The sequence below is a fragment of the Quercus suber genome, unplaced genomic scaffold (assembly GCF_002906115.3).
Source record: "Quercus suber isolate HL8 unplaced genomic scaffold, Cork oak 2.0 scaffold_215, whole genome shotgun sequence".
Taxonomy (NCBI): Eukaryota; Viridiplantae; Streptophyta; class Magnoliopsida; order Fagales; family Fagaceae; genus Quercus; species Quercus suber.
Window position 1 is genome coordinate 829,621 of NW_027069673.1, and position 12,017 is coordinate 841,637.

The 12,017-nt window shown below is 35.7% G+C and overlaps 1 protein-coding gene across 1 annotated transcript; it reads right to left on the reverse strand.

Moving 5' to 3' along the window:
• Nucleotides 1–673: 673 nt before the first annotated feature.
• On the reverse strand, nt 674–6,647 carry LOC112007678 (phenylacetaldehyde reductase). The gene is made up of 6 exons (XM_065779680.1): nt 6,179–6,647; nt 3,792–3,961; nt 2,865–3,056; nt 2,173–2,335; nt 1,224–1,410; nt 674–1,009 (listed from the first exon to the last, which is right to left on the reverse strand). Exons 1-6 carry the CDS (start codon nt 6,294–6,296, stop codon nt 865–867), a joined length of 975 nt encoding a protein of 324 aa, XP_065635752.1. The 5' UTR covers nt 6,297–6,647; the 3' UTR covers nt 674–864.
• Between the last annotated feature and the right edge of the window lie 5,370 nt (nt 6,648–12,017).

Consider the following 12,017-nt stretch of genomic DNA (forward strand, 5'->3'; position numbering starts at 1 on the left):
GCTGTTTTTTTTTAAAATAAATTTCCTTCTTCAGCTTTTTTTTGTCCTCTGTACACTTTTGGTACTTTTATTTTTTTTGTTTGTCTGTATTTTATTTCTTACTTGTTATTTATTTTATTTATTAGGTGCGTGAAAGTAAATTTTTACAAAATATATTTTCTATTTCTCCATTTTTCTACTCTCAAACTATACACCATAAAGAAAAACTAAAAACTATTCTATCTTCTTACTTTCTATCCTATTTCTCTCTCCATTTTTTATCCTCCCATTTTTCTACCCCTCTAACCAAGTTCGTTGTAGCAACCCAAGTTCCTAGGACTCGAGTTCCATGTACTGGCAGAGCTAAGGTGGAAAAATTATGGACGTGGACAAGTTCCCTAAAAGACCACGAAGAACAACCCAAATAGAAACCACGAAGATCAAACCCAATGAACCACAAAGATCAAACCCATAGAGAAACGAAGATCAAACCCATGAAGAAGAAAAAACAAACCCAAATAGAAATCACGAACCACAAAGATCAAACCCACAAAGATACGAAGATCAAACCCACGAAGAAGAAACAACAAACCCACATAGATCACAACGAAGAAGAAACAACAAAGGCTCCGAAAAGATCAAACCACGAAGACCAAACCCAAACGATGAAGATCAAATCCAAACCGCAAAGATCAAATTCAATGTCTCATTTCTTATTGAGTGAAACTTGATTTATAAATTGCGTAGCTAAAATATTTCCAAAAGCATTACAGTTTATAAATCTTAATACAATGGGAGCATTCAAGCCCAACAAAAACTGGTCAAGATGAGCAATACACAATTTATTTGTACTTATTAGCATCACTTCCCTTTTAATAACATAATTCAAATAGTGATGATGCCGTTCTCCTTAAAGCTTTCAACAGTGTCCCTAACACTCACTTCCAAAGGAATGAAGTTAATACCCAAACTTATGGCCTTGTCCTGGGATATCTTGTATAATGGCTGCAAAGACTTGTCATCTTCACTTCTGCCAAAAATGAAAGATAAAATTGACTCTTCTTCAACTTTTGTGACGTGTAAGAACAATTACTATGGGTGACAAAAGCAAATTCTTAAAAGAAAATTATTAATTGAACTAATCATTTAGTTAAATGAAGCATGTATTCCACTTGAGTCATACTTGTCAATTACAAAATGGCACCAATAAGGGACATTCAATATCATGCAAATAAATAACTCACTTTTCAGGAAGCCGCAAACTAGGGTAAAATTTGCGCAATATCTTGAAAACTTCGGAATAGTGTGCAACTCCTCCAACTATACAATATCTACCACTAGCAGCAGGATTCTCAAATGCCTCAATATGTGCATTTGCAACATCTCTAACATCAACAAGTCTGTATATTCCATCAGGGAATATTTGAGTTCCTGCACAAAGGAAGGAGTGAACAAGTTAATCAATAGCATTATATGGAATGATGTAGCTAGAGAGAGTAAATTTCAATACGCCAAATATGGTTAAACACACAATTTTCATTTTGATCAGTTGACCATTTTATCAAAAGAATATGCTTGGAGATCATTGTTGAAACAGTTCACCTTATATAGCAAGTATACCCTGCATTTAGCAGATGCTGATTATCGTCCTCAAATTGTACAAGATATATATATAAGTTATAAAGCATATTCTCAAGCTGTGTATGTTGAGATAGAAGCTTTTTTTATCCATGGAACATAGGTTGAACCACAACCTATACATTTCAGGTGGCATTAGTGGGCTTGGCACTTGCAGATCAAGGTCAAGTTTAAACCTCCTTGTTTTCAAATGAACTAAGTAAAAGAGAAATTTTTACATTCCATGTTAAGAGGATTAAGTAAAGCCTTGTGTGAGAAAGAGGACAAGTAATTTCCAGAGAAGCAGTAAGTCTCGTAAAATGGTCACTTACCACTCAAAAAATACCTAGTAAGTTCTAATGTTAGCTCAATGCTCATAGACTCATAGTATTCTAAAAAGTTGTAGCACTCACAATTTACTAGAATAGGCCTATATACACCTATCATACTTACTTCATCCACTAAACCAGTTATGACTTTAATTTGTCATATGATAAGCTAATCATACTTGAATATTTAGAATTTATGTAGAAAGAAACACAATACACGTTGTCCTCATTGGTTGCAAAAGAGTACCATGTATGATCTTCAAAAACCCCTCAAGACTAAAAGTAAGAGTTGGCTGAATGAGTGGGCCAATTACAAAGCCTGGATTTATTGTTACCAAGTCTATGCCATTCTCTTTAGCAAATGTCCAAGCAGCCTCCTCAGCCAAGGTCTTTGCAATCATATACCATTGCTGAAAAAACCCCAAACTATTAAATGGGAACATTTCTTGGTCAAAAAGGAATGAAATGTAGGACTAGAAAAAAATATATGTAATATGTCTATGATTTGATTAAGAGCTGCCTGGAAATCTATAAAATTTACTTTTACGTTTGGAAACATCGAAATCTATAAATTCAACATATATCTGATTCTAGAACATGAAATAATTACTAGGTACTATAATTACATTAAAAATATATATATACATATATTGAGAAAAGTATGATTACAAGAAAGTAAAAAGAGCCTAGATGCTGACATGGATTTCTTACTGAGAATGCAAGTTAACAAACCCTGTGATGATATTCTCTAATGTTTCTCAGAAAACAGCTATACCTATAGGACTAGATATATAAAGTCAAAATATTATAGCCCTTACATTTCTACTTTCTAGTAAATCATCATCAAAACATTATCATAGATCTTTCATTAAAACTATTTAAAGATTAATGCTATATAATAGTCCTATTAAAGATACACTTAAAGGGAAATACACACACCTTCAACTCCTCACAAGCAACTGGATCCGAAAACCACGTCTCGTCAATAACCACATCAGGAGTCAGTGGTTTTTTGTTGAACATAACTGCAGCCATAGAAGATGTTACAATCACTCTCTTGACAGAATGAACTTTTGCACATGATCGGAGAACGTTAAGTGTGCCCTTCACTGCTGGATCAATTAATTCTGACTGAAATATAAAAAAATGTGAAAGTAGGTCCCATAAGAATAAATTTATGAAAAATATTGGGTAAACTGAATACATTTCATTTGACAAGTTTATCATGTAACAATGTTGTTATTGTGTCACTTTGTAGAATTTCTCTAATGTCTTTGTGAATAATTTCTAGAAACAATCTAGCAATTAAATCTAAAAACAGTACTTTCAAAATTTTCCAGTTGCAACAATGTGGGGAAACAAAAGTAATTGCAGACAACAATGTTGAATGCATGAAACATCCTGTTTCTTTGAGCTGCAGTTAGAATACAAATTGATAATTGTTTCGGAAGGCATTGACTTAGGTATCCTTCCTAGGAGTGGAGGAGTCCTTTAGCAAATAGAAGTAGTTCTTTGACAATCTTTATGATCAGTAAAAAAAAAAAAAAAAAAAAAAGAATCCCCTCCAAAGTCCCTGCATTAGAGAAACCTCCACTAAAAACAATTTTCTTCAATGTCCTCTCTACTTCTGGATTAAGAATTGAGAATACTTCCCTAAAATGTTAAGTTTAAGTGCTTATTTTTGTTGCTCAATTTTCCCCGTTTCAGTATAATGTTTTAACGTATTGAACATTTAAGAATCAGATGTTGCTAAAACAGTTTAGCTGGTATGAGATCCATAAATTATTCACCATATTGACTAAAAAATGATCACAGTATATTGATTATACATTACACAAAGGCAATAAATAACAATACGGGATGAACCTGTGGGTCACTGGCAGTGAGAGTAACGGGGGATGCTGTGTGAAAAACACCTTGGCATCCATCAACAGCAGAATCAAAAGATCCTTCTTCTAGTAAATCTGCTTTGAATAACTGAAGTCTTTCTTTAGCCCCATCAAGTGAAAGTAAATGCTCTGTTTTCTTCGGATCATCTGTGGAATATATATGCATAAATTCCAATTGCAAGGCTAAATTATTAGTAGCAATGACTGCATGAAAAATAAAGGTAAGAAAGAAAAATATGAAGTTAAAAGCACTTTGTGCTTGCTATATCAAAACTCTGCCTCAAACAGAGGCTTATGCTTGGGGTGGGGTATTTCTACAAAAGTTCTTGATAACTGATAAGAGCGCTTGAGCAGGGAATTGATCAGTGGTTTGTTTTGAAGATGTTCTGTTTTCTTATGTTACAGAACTTGAGTGTGTTTGCTGTTGGAGGAGTGGGGTAGTACTCCCTCACTGATATTTGTATGTGTTTCTGGAAAGATTTAAGTTAGTCCTTCGGTTAGTGATTAGAGCTAAGCTGTGTGGTTTCGTACTTTGTTACTTGTTAATAATATATCTCATTCACAATTATAAAAAAGAAAAAAAATGTAAAGAATAAGTGTGCCTACAATGCAATATGATTGTGAGCAGGCCTGTCCACGGGTCAGTCCGGGTTAGGTTTGTGCCCAACTTGGAACTGACCCAACCAGATTGGGTGATCAAAATTTCAACCTACCACCGACTGGAGTGGTTGATCAGATCAGACAGGTCAGAGCTTCCACGGATGTTGGGTAGATCGGTCTAGGTTGATTACCTAGAAAGCGGCGAGAATCCGGCCAAGAAAAGATGAAAAACAGCAAAAATCTGACGAGAAAAATTTGAAAAATGGTTGAAATCCGACCAGATCTCGCCAGATCCAGCGAGATCTCGGTCATTTTCGGCAAGATCTCAGCTAGGTCTTCCCGAAAAAATCCCAACATACATCGGATCTACACTTTCTCACTTGAAAAATAGATAAGTCGGTCGGATCGGGTTTCTTAGATTTGAGAGGAGATTCGATATCCGACCCGCTAATCTCGGTTTTTGGGGAATGAAATCCGCTGCCGACTGCCGGAGCAGTCAATTCGGTCGGCAACGTGTGGGTCGAGTCTGGTGGGTCCTTGGACAGCCCTAATTGTGAGTTTGTGACCAAACCATGTAAAAAATCTACTATTAGATCCTATACCATTTCTTCTACTTTCCAGCATTCTTGGTCAACTACATCTGAGTTGTAACAAAAGTTCATATCCATAGACTGTCTCATCCTATATAATATCATTTAGTATGACAATTCTTTTATCCAACACACAGTTGTGAATAGTTGATGCACCACCACTGGTGTGCACTTCATGTGCACAGATTCACTATGGTCACATGATAAGCAAGTTACAAAATTTTCAAAAAATTAAAGACTTCCAGTGTATCACTTTTCACAGTGGATCTATGTAGACAATTTGTTACTCACTTTTGGGCCCAAAATGAAGTGGGTGGGTCATTTACCACAACCTATATGGGTGTGCATAAGTAGCTCCCATTCCAAGAAAGCAATCCTATAATTGAATAAAGCATGATCGGCTTGTTGTGTATAAAACTTACCCCAATCAAATGAAGTATAAGTAAATTCGGTTTTTCTTAAATTGTATTACATATATCAATGTCATGTCTAAGATGAGTCAGGCCAGGCCTGGTTGGGTTAACACTAAGAACCGAACTATATTCAATTTCCCATTTTAGCTAAGGTCAATTACAACATAGATAACCATATTGATAGGCATGCGCATAGTTTACAGATACTAGGAAAAAAGATTATCTCATTTCAAATTTGGTTCATTTCATGATCTCAAAATTAGATTTTGTAAACCTAGAACAAACAAATTGTACAATTCTGACACCCCATTTAAATAATATAACAGTCCATATATTGGTAGATAAAATAAATAAATAAAAAGGCTAAAATGCAAATTGCATCCTTAGATTTGATTAAAATTCATTTAAGTCCTATAATTTTGTTTTCTTTCGATTGAATTCTTTAAGTTTCAAATTTATTTAATTCAGTCATTCCTTCCAATTTCATTTAAAAAATTGTGGTTAAATATGCAATTAAAATGAAAAAACAATTTTTGAAAAAAAAATTATCACATAAAAAATCTATATATTTTTTAACAAAATTAATTAGGAAACTTAAAAACTCAAGTAAAAATACCCTTATCAATTTACATAAATTTCATTCAAACTTAGAAGGTGTTGTTTACAATTTAGCCGAAAAGAAAAATTAAAAAAGTGCATGCAGTTTCAGTTCATAGTAACAGGTTGATACATATTGGAAAGAGAGAGAGAGAGGCACTGACTTGTATCACGAACTGTAGCTTTTACAGTGTACCCACGTTGGAGCAGGTGCTTGACAAGCCATGATGCTATGTAACCCGAAGCTCCAGTCACACACACCACCTTCTCCTCTCCACTCATGCTCTCTGTGACTCTCTCTCTATCTCTCTCTGTGTGTCTGTGTGTTTTAGTGTGAAGCTGTTGACTCGGTTGTGCGTGTGTCAGTGTGTGTTGGTGCTTTTATGGTGGGGAGTGATAGCAGGTATAGTGTTTGTCCGAGTCAGGACGGAGTGATGAGTGGCCTTTTTTTGTTGTTGTTCGGAAACATGAGCGGCTTTGGTTAATGATTGAAGTTTTTTTTTTTTTAGCAATGGTTGAAGTTGCTTGTGCCTAGAAAGTCGAACTACATAGAAATGAGTGTCATTTTTTTTTATAGTACCTAGCAATGAGTGTTATATTTACCTTTCTCATAAGAAAAAAAGAAAGAGCATTTTCCATTAACTCTCCCATAAAAAATTCATTTTACAATACTAAAAACCTACTTTATCATTTTAACACACATTTTTAACATGTCATTTATTAGATGTTATATATTTTAATTTTATATATTAAAATAATATTTATTATTCATTAAAATAATATATTAATTTCTCTCCCTCATTCTCATCATCGGCAACAACAACAACAGGACAACCATCACTGCCACAACAACGGCCACCGCCACTGCCGCAACAACACGACAGCCACCACCGGCACAATCCTACATCCACCAACGCCACCTCAAAAAAAAAAAAAAAAAAAAGGTTAGACTTCCTCTCAATGGTTATGCTAGGCGGTGCACATCCCAACTTTTGCAACATTAGAGGGGACATAAACCAGACCATTAATTAAATGTCACTGAGCTTTAAAAAAATTTGTTGATTGAAGGTGGACTATATATGAACTTTATTGAAAAGGATATTAGAATTTAGAACCGTGTATGAATAGCAGACACATACTCCAAGAATCATAACCATCGCCACCAGACACCATAAACTGATCCGTTCAGCAAGAGTACGCTCCGCTAGGCATTCCAGTACAAGGTAGTTTAGCTCTTTAACTCTCTGAAGCAACTTAAGAGCAGCCTTTAACTCTCTGAAGCAACTTAAGAGCAGCCATTGGCCTGTCACCTCCAAACCCAGCTCCACAGCCAATATAAACCTTCTCCCTTCGCTTTTGAGGATTAACTCTCTGCAGTTAACGTTCAACATACTCATCTCTTCCACTGCTTCTCCATACCAAATGAACAACAACCAAAATGAAAGAAATTGAAGGGAAAGAAATGCAAACTACCAGCTTGATCACACAATTATGAATTTCATCTCTGTCCTGGCTTTCCATTGTCGCCTTAAGCTCCCTACAAACTGGTCCTGCTAGCAAATTAGTGATCAAAAACACAACAACAGAGGTCAGCACAAACCCACGCCCATCGAACCAAACAAACCCACCACCGGCAGAAACCCACATCCACCGGCACAAACCCGAGATCGGCGATGGGAGATCGGCGTGGCGATGGCGAGAACGATGGTCTACCGTTGATCGGTGAGGCCGCCGTACCGTTGAACGATGGCGTACGTAGAACGATGAGACGGATTGATCGGTGATCGGCAGCTTGATCGGTGATGGCGGCTTGATCGCTGCTGATTTGAGGGTGAGGGAGGGTGATCTGAAGAAGAAAGAGAGAGAGAGCATCGGCTGGAGAGAGAGGAAATAATGAGAAGAGAGAGAAAAAATTGAATTAAATATTGAGAGGAGAGAAAAATGTTGAATAAAAAATTAATATACAGAAATGGCATTTTGGTATGAGACGGTAATGTAGCATGTTCTATAATTATAGAATATTTACCACATCTGATGAAGCTTAAACAGTAACTTTTGGTGTGCCAAATGCCAAATATTGGCATTAGGCACACCTGATGAGGGTACTCTTATATACTTATACTGTAAGGCTGCTGTATGCCGACATTAATTCATTAGAAACTTTTTATAAGAAATTAAAAATTTATCAAAAAAGTTTATCAATTTATTATTTTTTATAAAAAAATTTACTAAAATAATTTATTAATATATGTCTTAAAGGTATATATTAGTAAAATCTATATTTTAACCATATTGTTTTGGTAAATTATTTTGATCAATTTTACTGAACTGTAGCACCTGTAATTTTTTTTTTAATTTTATTGAAAAGAAAATAGTTAAAATGTTATATTCAATTCATAAAAGCTACTCCAAATTAATAAAAGCTAATTAGGAGAATATCCAACAGCATCTATCTCCCCTCCCTGTGCATTTGTTTTAGAAATACTTTCACAACACTTTCTTTGAAATAATACGTTTCATGATATTTTTACACAATAAATATTGAATAACAGGTTGTTACAGGTTATTATTGATAAATAAAAAAGTAGTTTTGGTAAGTTTAAATTAAAATCAATAACTTATTACCTATAATTTATTGTAAAAATATTGTCGGTTTAGCTTTTTTTTTTCTTTTCTTTTTTTACAAAGTTATAAACCAAAACCTATTCCAATTAGCCTCTATTATAACTTTTAACTCTCATTTTATAAGACCCTTGTCACAAAACGTCCCCGACAAGGGCCGAAAATGCGACAAGGGCCGAAAATGCGAGAATGACCAAAATCTCCCCTTGGGTTCTTTAGAAGTGTTCATTGTGGATAATCAAGCCCAAAATTCCAAATGTATAATAAATAAAAGACTAATGGTGCTTTAACAAGAGAGAATCAAAATGCTAATAACAAAAGTGTAGAAAAAGTATAAAAACATAACAAGTTTGAAACTTCGACCCACAGTCACCAAGAAGAGGAAATTTAGAGAGGTTGTGAGGAAGAGAGGGAAGGTTCCCCTATACCCATATTTCCACCCCTAAATTTCGGAATTGTGAGAATGTTTCCTGACTCGGTGTGTTTTTGCTCTCAAGTTTTAGCTCTATGGGGAAAACGTGATTCAACAGATCTGAAACTTTGACTTACAGTCACTGAGAAGAGGAAATTGAGAGAGGTCGTGTGGAAGAGAGGAAAGGTTCTCCTGTATCCATATTTCCACCCCTAAAGTTCGGAATTGTGAGATTGTTGACTAGCTAAATGAGCTTTTGCTCTGAAGTTTCAGGTCTCTAGGTAGAACGTGGTTTGTCTTTTTTTGAACTATGAGAGAGTTTTATATAGAGTTTGGGGTGTTGCTAATAACTGATTTTTGAGTAGTGGAAGAGGTTTTCATCCCCCATGATACTAATTTGGTGTTTTGGCTTGAGTTGCTTTGTTTAGGAAAGAGTTTCACATGCTTTTAGCATAATTTTGGAAACAAAGTTTTCCTTTTCATGGCTGCTATCTCTGGTCTTTGCAGGCCTTGGAAAACTACATTGGGGTGGCTGAGTGGTTAGGCTGTTCAGCCTTTTTCTTAGAGTCAATTGTGTTTTGGTGTGGAAAATGGAGATGGGCTGAAAATTAGGAGTTCAGTCACCCAGAGCATGAAAGCTCTTTTAAGGTAGAAATTTTGGGTACAAGACCTCTTCCATGAGCCTGAGGTGTTGCCAGTTCCCTTGCCCACTTGGTGGCACGCATGAGTTAGACTCATGCAAAAGTTCCGAAAGGAACCGATCCATACCCTCCAAACCACACTTCCTCAATTTCCCCCATAAGTCACATGGGCTGGATCATGCTTAAAAGAATAAAATATAATATAATACATGAATTGAGCCCACAAAGAAGTTGGCTTGTTGAATTGGGCTCGTAGAAAATGTGTCACAGAAATGGGTATCAACAACCCTCTTAAAATTAAAATTAATTATAACAACTCCTAGAGTGAGGAAAAAAGATGGTATGCATTTGAGGTGTTAGATGTATATGTATCTGATACATGGTAGTGAAATTCACTATAACTCTCTAATAAATTATTTTGTCATTTTCCTTCCAAATCAAAAAATTTCTTTCTTCTTCTCAAAAAAAAAAAAAAAAAAAAAANNNNTCTCCTAAGTCCCAACTCCTAAGTTATCTATCTTTACACACACACAGCCATACAACACAAATGAGCAGCAATAAAATGAATAAATTAGGTAGAAGAAATAATTATTCAAACATCTAAACAAAAAAGAAAAAGGTGGCTATTTTGGGTTGAAGTGGCAAACACTGACCAGTAGGATTGCTTCAACACTAGTCCTCATGCCTTCTTTAAAATAGCTGTAAACCAAAAGTAGCTTGTCAGTCCACCCATCATAACATGAAGACAAGTTGGAATATCAGATTGGTTCAATCAATTATACCAAAAATCACTTAACATTATCAGTCAATTCTCCCTAAAATTAGCTATGAGAATTAAGAAACATATACCTAAGTGGGAACCTCTTATCACAAAGTAAGCTCTATGATATACATATATAACAAGGCAAGTCCGCATGATCCTCCTTATCCTCAATATATAGGTTTAAGAATCAGTTCAATAGGGGGAATCTAAAATTGATCAAAATGCAGAGAAATAATCAAAATATTACCTTTTATTAAGTAAACTCTTATTCAAAAAAGGAGAAAGATCAACCACACAATGTGCATATTGAACTACTCCCAAAGAATTACAGTATCAAGTTGGTATATTTTTAAAAACCTAGAAAAGAAGAGGAGGGGATGCTGCCAAATACAGTCTTCCAATCATACAATGATCTCAATATCAACTATCATTACTGTTCAACACTATCAAAAGTTCTACTATTTGCCTCTCTAGCCAAATGATCCACACAACACACAAGGGAGTAGCACTCCCAATCTTTTATTTCCTACGATGATGAAATTTCCATTGCCAACATTCCCACATCTAAATCACTGTCTTCAGCTGAACCCAAGATACCCTGAAGAGAGTAAATAAAAATGACCATAAATTTCTCACTATCAAAAAAAAAAAAAAAAAAAATGATCAACTGACTCTCTGCTATTCTTGCACGTCTAACCTATGAAGCACGGGTGTGTTTCGGGACTCGGGTGAGGGACTCGGCAATTTTTGAAAAAGGTGGGTGCGGGTGCGGCGGGACTCGGCGATTAAAAAATTATTAAAATATTTTTATTTATATATTTTAAATATTGCTAGGCATTTTTTTTTTATATAATAATAATAGAAAAATCATATAATAATAATAATGTACTGTACAAAATAAAGCCTCTCTGACCAAGGCTTAGTGGCTCACGTACCAAAGGCTAGCTGTTCAGTGGCTCAATGTACAAAAAGAAAAAAAGAAAAAAGGGGAGATGTGGCTCAAGTGAGAGGCACAAAAAAAATAAAAATAAATAAATAAAGCCTCATTCTTTTCAAAAAAAAAAAAAAAACAAAACAAGACTTATAAAAAAAAAAAAAACAGAACAGAAGTTACAAACCGGCAATGGCGCAACGCTGGAAGAAGAAGATGAAGAAGCAAAAAAGAAGAAGAAGAAAGGGGTTAAGCCGGTGAAGACGGCGACAGCAGCATATCAAATCCACTAGTTTCAGTGGTTTCGGCTTGAACCAGCCATTTCGGCGGTTTTGCCTGATACGGCCTGAGTCGATGTGAATTAGCGCGAATCGGCCTGAGTTCGAGCCGCGTCAGTGCAAGTCGGGGGGGAAAAAAAAATATGTGGCAGATGCAGCCTGATGCGGCACCGATGCGCGGTCAGAGGCGTCCCTTGCGCATCGCTGCATCGTGCCGCGTCGGACGCGAGTGCGGCCCCTCTGGCGCTGTGTCCGTGCATCCCAGCGTCTAACACCAATTAATAATCAAAATGTGACATTTCTGAGGATAATTCACTGTTAGTATTTTCCCTAGGGCTGCCATCTAAAGGGAAGGG